Source organism: Bubalus kerabau, chromosome 20 (genome assembly GCF_029407905.1).
Source record: "Bubalus kerabau isolate K-KA32 ecotype Philippines breed swamp buffalo chromosome 20, PCC_UOA_SB_1v2, whole genome shotgun sequence".
NCBI lineage: Eukaryota > Metazoa > Chordata > Mammalia > Artiodactyla > Bovidae > Bubalus > Bubalus kerabau.
Genome location: NC_073643.1, coordinates 33,875,909 through 33,888,102, shown reverse-complemented (window position 1 = coordinate 33,888,102; position 12,194 = coordinate 33,875,909). Strand labels below are relative to the sequence as shown.

At 43.3% G+C, this 12,194-nt stretch overlaps 1 protein-coding gene across 2 annotated transcripts in view; it reads right to left on the bottom strand.

The window, feature by feature from the left end:
* Positions 1 to 1,862, bottom strand: part of FRMD4B (FERM domain containing 4B) — a 193,989-nt gene extending 192,127 nt beyond the window's left edge. The window contains exon 1 of one of the 2 annotated variants that reach the window (XM_055557789.1): positions 1,427 to 1,862. In XM_055557789.1, the coding sequence (XP_055413764.1) occupies positions 1,427 to 1,588 (162 nt within the window). In that variant the 5' untranslated portion in view covers positions 1,589 to 1,862. The remainder of the gene's footprint in view (positions 1 to 1,426) is intronic. The other variant, XM_055557788.1, reaches the window with a different exon arrangement.
* Between the last annotated feature and the right edge of the window lie 10,332 nt (positions 1,863 to 12,194).

Genomic DNA, 12,194 nt, shown 5'->3' with positions numbered 1-12,194 from the left:
ATGGTTAACCAGAGTACCAGTGCTCTCCTTTTGAAACTTTCTCACATGTTAAAAAGTGAAAACATAACTGTATCAGGGTCACTTCTCCTGCAGAACAAACTGAACAATGATTTCCCCAAAGAAAAAGGCTGAGAGGCAGACACACCTCTGACTCCAAAGAGCCAGGTGATCTGTGTCATGTGACCAGATGGGCTGTCTCCACAGCCCCATAATCCTCTCAAACTGCCACACGCTGCCCTGGTTCTCAACCTGGCTTCTGGAGTCTTTCAAAATGCGAGACATCTCAGGCACGTTATCCAAAGCAGAGTCGGGAAAGCACAAACCTTTCTTACATTTTAACAAGGATGCTGTGGATGTCAGGGAATACAAGGCCACGCTGGTTCCCACAGTTTGATCCCAGGTGCTGGTCTTTTTCATTTTGCCCGACTGATGGAAGAAAATGGCTTATCAACACTAGCAGCTTGATCAGATATGGCACTCAATACAATGACATATGAATTAGAGCCACATTGAGAACATGGTCAGAGTAGGGAGAATCCAGGATCTGCAACAAAGCTGATTCTTCATCGCAGGAAAGAAAACGTGGTGCTATATTTTAAACTCCAGGTAGAAGCTTCCTAAACGCAATGTCGATTAAAAAAACACCTCAATGATATTAACAGCCAAAGCACAGGACTTCTAAATCCACAAATGACTGTTTTTAAACAATGAAGGGAAGCTACAGCCTCAGAAAGACTGAACAAAGTTGCAGCATTTTTTGCCTGCAGGACGGGACCTAGCAGAGAAATAAAGAGGCTGTGTTGTGTGACAGGGAGTAAATCCAAACGTTTGCATTCCAACGCTCAGCCAGGCCACCACTCCCCTCCCCAGCCCGTCATCCTCCTGCAAAAGTGTGCACAATTTGCTGTCCTTCCTTCCAAAAGCCAGCACAGAATCAGCTTTTCCTGGCTCTGCCTTGCAAGCTGAGGCTGCCTGATGGAAAGGCAAAATCAAAGGGAAGAGTGTGAATCCATAAACTAGTGCGAAATCCTTGCTCCCTGAAATGCCTACCTTCACCCCCAATGAAATGAAAAGGAAGGAATCATGTGAATGTCAAAGTTGCTCCCTGAAGAGGCTCTGCTGCAAAACTACAGCTTTCTGAGCTAAGTGCCCTGCCGAAACACCATCACTCTGTAACAGATGTCTGCAAAAGCAAAGGTAATTTACTGAGGGTGCCCCTTACACACTGGGGGAAATTCACAAGCTTTGTCAGGAAGCAGTTACCTACAGTGGCTGAGCTTTCGACCCAAGAGTCGAGCAGTCGGCTAGGAGTTGAAAAAGAAAGCGGTGGAGGGAGAGGGACAATAAAATCATACAGGTGGAACCGGTTTCCCACGAGCGCCAGGCATCCCGCTAGGGCCCTCGGGTGCCGCGCGCCACGGCTCACCTGGTACACTTCCCGCAGCCCGCACCACGTCCGCAGCACCTGGTGGCAAGCCCGCAGCCTCTCCGTGTACCATCTCCGCAGCGTGGACACGGTCAAGTTCCACACGAAGCGGCTTCCGCTGAACAGCAGGTCCTCCACTCCGCACATGAACACTGAAGCCATGCCTTCTCCTTCCCGCTGAACCCGGGGGTGCCCTGGGGGCTCCCGCAGCTGCAGCCCAACAAGCCCGATCGCAGCGGCCCGGCCTCCTGGGCTCCGGACGCCGGCTTCTGCGGGCCGCCGGAGGTCAAGCCTTCCCCCAAACTGGTCTTTCACGGTGCGTCCCGGCCAGGCTCGGGCGGCATGCCCCGGGATTGGGCGCCCGCCAGCCAACGGCTGCGGCGGGCACACAGAAGCCCAGTGTCCACCCCGCCCGCTTGCTGGCAGCGCCGAGCGAGCTGCGCTAAGCTCCGCCAGGCGAGCCCTCGGTGCTCCCGGGGCGCGGGAAGCCCGGACCAGCGAGGACTCCCCCTGGCGCTCCCCGAGTGCGCTGGGCAGCGGGGGGAGTGGAGCGACTCTTTGCAGGCAAACAGGAGAGCTGCATCTCAGCGCACTGGGCTCGCACGTCCTGCACACACCACACACACGCGCGTACACACACCAGTCCCAATCTCCGAATCCGCTTTGGGGAGCACCTTACTTTACACTACAGGGTTTTTGCTTGGCATCTGCCTGCACTGATAAATATCTCCCCGCAGCCAGAGATGCAGGAGGGAAAAAAAAATTCTCCGAAGCATCCCTCTGGACCCCACTCCCGAGGGAACAGCCCTGAACGTTTCCTTGGTTGTGCTGAAGCCACAAGGTGAAGACACCAGTCTCAGAGCAACAGTGTGCTCCTGATTGCAGAACCTGCCTTTGCTCCTAATTCGAGGGGTCTCAGAGGAAATAACCTGCCTATTGCCAGCCAGAGAGCAGGCTCCCTCTACCCTGGTATTGTGCTAATTCCAAGGCAGCAGTCAGCTCATGAGAAACACAAAGACCGTTCTTGGTCTCTAGCAAATAGTTCTTTGCTGGGAAATAGAAGCACACAAGAGAATCCTTGGTTTGGTTCTGGAAAATTCAGCTTCTGCACAGGTGTAGCAGCCACTGCAAGCACTAACCTGCACAGGCAGATAGTTTATTTCCCCTCATAAGCAAAGAAAGCTGTTTCACCACTCATGAACTCACCAGATAATGAATGTTTTTGTTTTTTTTTTTAAGTTCTCCCCCAGGAAATTGATAGTCCCAAAGGCATTTGGAAAAAGGAGCCCAAGGAGTCCCACATACCACTAGTCTCTATTTTCCTCTGAAATATGTGCAGATTTCAGTCCCAAACAATAATATAACATTGCTCACAGCAACAGGACCACAGCAAATTTCAGGGTGGTGGTTTTTCCTGAATCCATCCTTAGGACAATCGTCTGTATTTTACCGGCGTTTAACGCCTGGGATGTTATCTTTGCTATTAAGTGGCAGAAAGGTAAAGGTGCCAAAGCCTTTCTCGTGAACTAGTTCAGAAGGCTTCAGAACAGACTATCGACAAGTCAAATCAGCTTTATTTCAGGTTTCAAATGTGCCTTCAGGCAAAACTCAACCAGTCAAACACAAAAAATTTGTCCTCAAAGTGCCTGGTTTTCAATGTGATCATAATTGGGGAACTTTTAAAGGATGTTTCTTTTCTTACCTTTTACTTTGTGTTATTGCTAATAAAATTGCCTAAGAGTTTTTGTTGAAATAGTTAAGAGGACATTTGCCCTGATGCAAGATTTGCACACCTTTCCTCACAGTAAATCTGCTCTATGTGTTTCTTAGCATTAGCATTTTGATGATATTTTCCAAGATAATGGTCACGTGTTTACACAGAAAATACTAGGTCCCACTGAGTCAAAAGACAATGAACCAAGTATAGTTTGAAAATGAAATGTCATCCTTCTAATGGAAAACTACTGAACTTCAAAATGGGCCTATGAGTATAAGTGGATGATGGTGGTACGTTTTTATTTTTTTAAACAATGCAGTGTGCTGTGTTCTCGGAAATGGGCAGCCAAGGGAATACCAGAATAAAACCTACAACAGGTCAATTATCTCCGTCTCATGACACCATGCTCTCAGAAGAGATGCTCTAGATACACCGTGGCAATTATCTACCTGTGCATTGGCCTGTCAGTGGTCAATTCCAACCTCAGTGACTGGCATTCAAGGTTTTCAAAGTCAGTGCTTAAACTATTTTCTAGACAATGGGATGTGGTAATACAGGGGTTCTTATAGTGCAGTCCCTGGACCGGTAGCATCAACATCACCTGGGAACTAGATGCAAGTTCTTGGGCCCCCTCCAGAATCAGGGTGTGGTCAGGGAATCTGAAGTCTCACTTGGCCTCTGGGGGATTCTGACTCTCACTGAAGATGGGCAAGCACTATTTCAGGGCATGGCAGTTAGGAGCTAAGTCTCCAAAGAGACTTAAATCCCTGCTCCTGAAGACCTGTGGCATCCCGCACAACTTCCTTAAAGTCACAAAGCCTCAATGTCCTCATCTATAAAACAGGGATAATATTGCAATCTACTACATACCATTTTGGAAAAGAGTAAGTGAAACACACTGGGTTTCCCTGGTGGCTCTGTGGTAAAGAACATTCTTGCCAAAGCAAGAGACGTAGGTTCGATCCCGGGTCAGGAAGATCCCTGGAGAAGAGAATGGCAACCTACTCCAATATTCTCGCTGGGAAATCCCATAGTCAGAGGAGCCTAGTGGGCTACAGTCCATGAGGTCACCAAGTAACAGATGTGACTTAGCGACTGAGCATGAACACAGATGAAATATGCTACGACTGGCAAAAAATAAGCACCCAAGGAACAAAAAAATGATCACCACCACCAAAATTAGGAATTGTTTCATTTTTTGGTACTTAAATAAAATGAAAAAAAAGTGAAAGTTGTTCAGTCATGTCCGACTCTTTGTGACCCCATGGACTATATATAGTCTGTGGAATTCTCTAGGCCAGAATACTGGAGTAGGTAGCCTTTCCCTTCTCCAGGGATCAAATCCAGGTTTCCCCATCACAGGCAGATTCTTTACCAGCTGAGCCACAAGGGAAGCCCAAGAATATTGGAGTGGGTAGCCTATCCCTTCCAGCGGATCTTCCCACCCCAGGAATTGAACCGGGGTCTCCTGCATTGCAGGCGGATTCTTTACCAACTGAGCTATCAGGGAGGCCCCTTAGATAAAATAGTACTTGTAAAACATGTTTAAAAAATTTCTCTACTGATTATCTACATCTGGTTTCCTATATCCTTCTGTGTGTTGGAGGTTAAAGTTGGTGGTCACTTGGTTTTGGGGGGTGCTGGTCTTTAACCTCCAAGCACCCTCAAAAGCTCTTTGAAGCTGGATCTTCCCCATCACACAGCCAACCTTTCCTGGGGAACTGGAGAAGCAGTAGATACTCCAAGCTGGACGCAAGAGAAGAAAAGACATTTTGTACCCACCAATATAAACATGGATGCTGCTTCTTATCCAAACAGCTTTCTTCTGCAGAAGGAGAAGTTCAAAGCTCTAGGTAAAGACCACTTTGAGAGGGAATGAACAGTAAGTTCTTCACACCAGGGGCTGACAGTGGGTGGCAACTGAACCCAGGTGTGGAGCAGGGGAGAAAAGAATGATCCAAGTGTGGCATCCTTCCGAAAATGGACAAATCATGCTGGACAAACCAGCTCCCAGACACACACCCTTGAAGCTGGTCTAAAATTTCCTGGGGAAAGGGAGCTAAATCAAGCTGACTTCAAAATTATCTTGCCTTTTTTTTTTTTTTAATTTAAGAAGAGGACTTTTTTTCCCCCTCTCTAGCAAAAGAGTTCCTTGCAACACACTGTAATTTCCTGCAGCTCTCTCCGGAGGCTTAAAAAGATGCTTCAGGTGACAGCATGGCTCATACTCCTGGGAGCTCTGCTGCAGACGTAAAAGAGAAATTGTCATTATCCCTGAGGCTCCTGTAGGTTCTCCTTTGAGCAATCAGCAGGAAGAAGAGCACAGTGCCAGGAGGCCAGCACAAAATGCCAAGCCCTGTCTCTGGAAAGAGATAAGCAGTTCTATCACAGTGGCTTCCAGAGGTCCCCTCTGCCCATCAAAGAGACAGAGTCCATTGCACGCTGGTGGATATTTTTAAACTTTCGTCTCTCCACAGCTGAAAAGCCAGTGTGGCTGAATTCTGACAGACCATGTCTGACACAGGGCTTGAGGGGGATGAAAACATGGTCTGGTTCACTGGCTCTCAATTAGGGGCAATTTTGCAAACCCGCCTACAATGTCTGAAGGCATTTTGGGGGATGCTACCAGCCTCTAGTGGGTAGAGGTCAGAGATGTTGCTCAACATCCTACAATGCCCAGGGCAGCCCCCAAAACAGACAGCTCTCCTGCCCAAAACATCAATGGTGTGGACACCAAGGAACCTTGGTCGAGTTCAACCCACACCCTGCTCTTCCTCCTCTCACAGGACTTGTTGGGGGAAACATTCTTCCCTCTTGCTGTTTTCTCCCAAAAAGCAGATTGGAGATGTAACAATCCCTCTATAAAGGTTTTCATACACTCACAAAGAGCTGTAATGTACTCAAAGCCCATTGAGAAGAAACCAGAATGCCATTTCCTATCATTTTCACATAGCCCTTTAAAAAATATTTATCATAAAAATGAGGCATAGTCATTTTAATCATAAGCTATTTGTCTTTTGGCATTTTAATTTTTGGCTTTATCATTCCACTTAAATCGCAGGCTCCTTAGTAGCATTGAGGACTTTCTTTGGCACAGGACAAAAACAATCCTCCCTACATCGACCCCAAAGTGGAATGCTGATTCCTCCAGTGGGACTTGAGTTGCTACAAAGTCTCTCATCACACATAGAATGAGAAAACTGCCCTTTTTCGTTCCCCTTTTCTCTATTGGACTGTAAACTTTTTGAGGAGTCTCTACAGGTGAGTGGAGGTGGGTGGCTGAGTGGCCCTCCTTGTGCAGGAGTGTATCCATGCACTGGAAAACATTTAGTGACCTTAGGCTCTGCTCACTACACATCAGAAGTGTCCCCAGTCATGATGCCATCAACAACAAAAAGCACCTCCACACACTTCCAATGACTCCAGGTGGGGTGGTAGCCACGCCCATTCAGGAACCACTGCTGGAAGCTGGGCACGGGCCTTATTCATACTTGTTTCCCTGGTGGCTGGCACATAACAGGCAATCAATCAATGGTTATTGGACTGACAGATGAAAGACTGTTTGTCTCAAGAGTGAATATAGAAAGAAGTTCATCCATTCCCAAAATACACACTCTTGTTCATTAAAAAAAATTACGTATTGAGTTGGCACTACATGTCAGTCGGGGAACTGAGTGCTTAGAACGCACGAGGACAACACAGAGACGATTTCTGTCTAACAGGGTCGTAGAGAAGGGTGAGAAAGGCAGACATCTGAAGAAGTTATACACAGGAAGCAGGCAGCGCCAAACAGTTACAAGAGAGACAAAGGATGAAGGATGTCGGGGACGGAGGGAGGGCCAGGGAATGCCTCCCTGAGGACGTGTTGCTGCAGCTGAGAACTGGAGGCTGAGGAGGGGAGAGCTCGGTGACAAGGGAGGGGACACAAATATCGGGCCAAGGTGGAATGAGCTGTTAAGAACAAGGGCTCTATGGCAAGAGGGATCCCGGATTTCAGGGATGGGAGGGGAAAGGGTTAGAGAGGTTGCTTGAGAAGTAGAAAAGCAGCAAAGTCCAGCTGAGATGTGGCTGCAGAATTCCAGAGGTGAGAGAAGAAAGGGCTTAACCAGGATCACAGGAATGTCAACAGAATGATGTCTACAGGTCCCCCAGATCGGGCCTTACCTATAGAGTAAGAGTTTGACGGGCCAAGGTGCCCTTTCCAATGCAAGCACCTCTTGTGGCCTGTGGGAGGGCTGTCCAACTGTGCAGAGGCAGGCTCCCTGGTCAGGGGGTCAGGATGCCCTGCCTCCTACATCTCGCCCCAGGGAGGAGGCAGGAGGACTGGCAGGACACCAGTTCTGCTCCATTTCCCCTTGAGCCCCCTGACTCCTCTCTCGCTTTCTCTCCTCCTTCCCTTGCGCTGAGAGAGCAAGGAGCATCCTTCAGTCTTGGCCTGAAGCAGGAGGAGGTGGATGGGAACATGCAGAGACCTGGAGGGGTGGGTACCAGCCATTATCACCATTGCCGAAGGCTGACCAGTAGGCTGGTTAAGTTCTGCAGCTGGCTTTAGGACTCTGAACCACTTTCTGGAACCGTAAAGGGCTAGAACCACTGCAAACTAAACAATATCCAGGAGCAAGGTATCTATCCAGATCTTATTCCTTTCTTTGGCAAACTCATTCCACTCATAGAAGGAAAAAAAAAGAAAAAATTTCTTAGCTTTCCTCAATAACCTCACCTGTTATTTTATTAAATCAAATTCTCCTGCTCAAAGGGAAGAGGAGGTATGCTATCTTCACTGGATGAAAAAGTACAAAAAAAGAAGCAACACATTAGACCCTGCATTGTGTTCATTTTTCTCTAGTTAATCCATTAAACAGACACTGAAGTTTTGCCAAGTCAAGTTTTAGAAGTCACTGCTGCAGATGGGAAAGCACTAGAGGGGATGAAGGTTTCAAGAAAGTCCACGTAGATCAGAGGGAAAGCACCAACCCTCTTTTCTGTTTTTTATAACTTTTTCTATTTATATATGTTTTAAGCACTTTCAAATGCTTTTTCTCTTTTTTGGCATTTTATTTTTAAAAGAATTTTAATATCTAAAAATTTTTATTGGGTTACAGTTGATTTACAGTGTTCTGTTAGTCTCTGCTGTACGGCAAAATGAATCAATTATATTTGTACACAAAGCCACTCTTCTTAAGAATCGTTTCCCATATAGGTCATTACAGAGTACTGAGTAGAACTCCCTGTGCTATACAGTAGGTCCTTATCAGTTATCTATTTTATATATAGCAGCACATATATGGGCTGACCTTCTTCTTGAAAGAAGAAAAAATATCAATCTTGTGACTTACCTCCCACCCCCATAATGTGTCACCTTCTATTTATACTTAATTTACATGCACACCAATGACAAAAATAAAATAGAAATACATTGGTCTATATAGCACCCTTTTCTAAATAAATAAAGGCAGCTCTGTACATAGCATCAGTTAATTCACATAATATTCTCCCAAGGTCAAATGGAGAAAGATATTGCTGTCCCCATTTTATGGATAAAGAAACCAAGGCACAGAAAAGCTGGGTGATTTGCTGAAGATCTGTGGAGAAAGCATTTAATAGCATCTTCAATGGCACAGCTAATTTTTCAGTCCTACTTTAATTGAGAAATAAAAGGATTTTTTTTATTTACAAGTTATCATTTGTTTTGGCTTAATACTAAAATTTATAGGGTACGGAGGGCTCCAGGACTTATTTATTACCCAGGAACTTAATATAACAAAATGTCCACCTTTTGGGTTTACTCAATTTAAATAAGAATAAAACAATGATGAGAAGAAAAACAAAATCTGTAATGAAAAGTAACTGAATTTTTTATTCACGATAAGAGAATGGTTACCAAAAACCCAGTGACCTTCACTCCTATAAAATAAATGGTATAAGAAAAACAGAAGAATAAATGAAAAATCTTGACTTTCCAAAGATTAACTGTACTACCTATGTACAGACAATTGTAGTAAAATGAAAAACAGAAATCAGCCAAGATGAAATGGCCTTAAAAGTAGTAAAAACTCTCAAAGCCAGGTATATCTGGCTAGCAAACACATATGGGCAACAGGTTATAAAAACAGATCATTTTCCCATTATTACTAAAAACTACAGAATGGTTTGGCAGGATTATCGCAAAGAATTTCAACTATTTGGCCCTTAAGCAGTAAGAGCTAAATAAAAGCAAAGTCAAGCATTTAAAAAAAAAAAAAGGCATAAAAGTATTTCTTGTGCGTTGTTATCCTAAAATTAACTTGACGTCAGTAACAGCGACATACTGCTTTCAACTATAAAATGAATTGTGTACAAGAAGATAAAGAGGCCAAAAGCACTATGTTACATGGCTCAAGGATTATGAATATTTTATAAAGTTGAGACAGCAGTTGTGTATTCTTTAGACCAAGATTTCAGAGAGCTCCAGGCAGTAAGTATTTGAGAGGAATGAAGAGACGAACTACATGATCTGGTCTTGAGTCAACAACAGAGGAAGAAAATGGGTTTTATTTCTCAAGTACCTAGCACAGAAGGAATTTAAGGTAGACCTCCTTACCCTAAAATACCCATTATTATGTTTCAGTCTGGTGGACTTATGGATAATTTTGGCTTATTCTTTATATGCTTATGTATTTTGGCAAATAATGTTGGTCATCTATCTATTAGCCATTTACTCCCTTTTGAGAGTCTCTAATTTTGTGAGATGGAAGGATTTTCTGGGATGAAGTGACTGGTCTAAAAGAAGGCATGACACCCTGTTTAGGCAATATGATATAGAACAAATCTTTCTAAAGGACTCTAGAAAAGGTTTCCCTCTTTGAAGAACTGGAACAACACAAGAATTTTTTCAGCACATTTCCTGATTCCTGCTTGGGATACTGTCGTATGAAGACACAGTGCTTTGAGCTGTAACAATCATCTTGTTACCAAGAGGATGTATTAACAGCAAAGACAGTAAAAAGTGGGTGGAAAAGGCCCAGGTGCTTGATGACACAGCTTACATATCAGACAAACTCAGGAGCAGCCTATTTTCAGATGACCTATAACGAGATGTAAACAGTGAATGATCATATATAGCTCAAGCTGCTTTTAGCTGGGTGTTTTGTTCCTTTCAATAGATCACATTTCAAAACTCACTACAAAGCTACAGTAATCCAGACAGTGTGGTACTAGCATAAGGGTAGACATACAGATCAATGAAACAGAATCAAGAGTCCAGAAATAAACCCTCACATTTATAGTCAACTGATTTTTGACAAAAGGGCCAGTGTAATCCTATGGGAAACAGTCTTTTTAAAAGTGATGCTGGGACACCTAGAATGAACCTGAACTCCTACCTCACATCATTAATAAAAATTAACTCAACATTGACCACAGAACTAAAAGTCAGAGCTAAATCTATAAAATTCTTAGAAGAAAACAGAATAATATTTATATATTTATGATACTGAGTTTGGCAGTAGTTTCTTAGATATGCCATAAAAAGCATAAGTAACAAAAATAGATAAACTGGTTTCATCAAAATGAAAAACTTTTGTGCTTCAAAAAATGCTAAGAAAAAAATGAAAAGACAAGCCATTAACTGGGAGAAAATATTTATAAATCTTATATCTAATTAGGAACTTACTTACCAAATATATAATGAAATACACTCAACATAAAAAGACAAGTAGCCCAATGAAAAAGTGGGCAAATGATTTAAAGATACATTTCTTTAAAGCAGATATATGAATGCCTCATAAGCACATGAAGAAGCACTCAACACCATTAATCATTTGGGAATCAAAAATCAAAACCACAGTGATATACCATTTCATACCTATTACAATGGTGATGATCAAAAAATGCACAGTAACAAGTGTTGGTGAGGCTATGGAGAAATTGGGACACATATGTTATTCGCGGTCATTTAAAATGTAGCTTCTGTGGAAAAGACTGTCTATTTCTCAAAAAATTAACCATAGAATTTGAATGTGACCCAAAAATTTCATTCATGGGTATACACTTCAAATAAGTGAAAACAAGTGTTTTTAAAAAATCTTGAATGAATACTATTCACAATAACCTGAAGGTATAAACAACCCACTTGTCCATCAGCTGATGAGCAGATTTTTAGAAGGTAGTACGTCCATATGAGGAGCCTGGTGGGCTGCTGTCTCTGGGGTTACACAGGGTCGGACATGACTGAAGTGACTTAGCAGCAGCAGAAGCAATTATGTCCATATAATGTGGTATTTAGCAATAAAAAGAAATGAGGTAAATACCCAAGAAAACTGAAAATATTTCCTCACAGAATAACCTGGACATGAATGTTCATTGCAACATTCTTCATAAGAGCTAAAAGTGAAATCAACTCAAATGTTACTTGATGAGTGGCTATATAACACATGGTATAACTTTCTGGGTTGTCCAGTGGCTAAGACTCTGCACTCGCAATGCAGGGGGCCCAGGTTTGATCCCTGGTCAGGGAACTAGATCCCCCATGTCACAACCAAGGATCCTGCATGCCTTAATGAAAATCAAAGATTCTGCATGCTGCAACTAAGTCCCAACACAGTCAAATTAAAAAAAAAATTTTTTTTAAACCAAAGAATGGAGTAGACACATGCTACATTATGGATGAATCTTGAAAACATTCTGAGAAATAGAACAAGCTAGACAAAGAGGCCATAAATACACAGAGAGAGAAGGTGCATTGGTGGTTGTCAAGTGACTAGAGGGATGAAATGGGGAGTGACTGACAATGGGTATGGAGTTTCTTTGCGGGGGGCGGGAGCAGTAATGAAAATTATCTATAATTAAATAGTGGTGATAATTGCACAACCTTGTGATTATATTAAAAAAACACTAAATTGTACACTTTAAAAGGGTGAATTTTGTGGTACGTGAATAAATCAAGCAATCAGTAAAAAGTAAGTAACCCCCCCCAAAAAAGGCTTTATGCTACACATGGATGAATCTCAAAATCACTATGCTAAGTGCAAGAAGCCAGTCATAAAAAACCATATATTTTACAATTCCATTTAT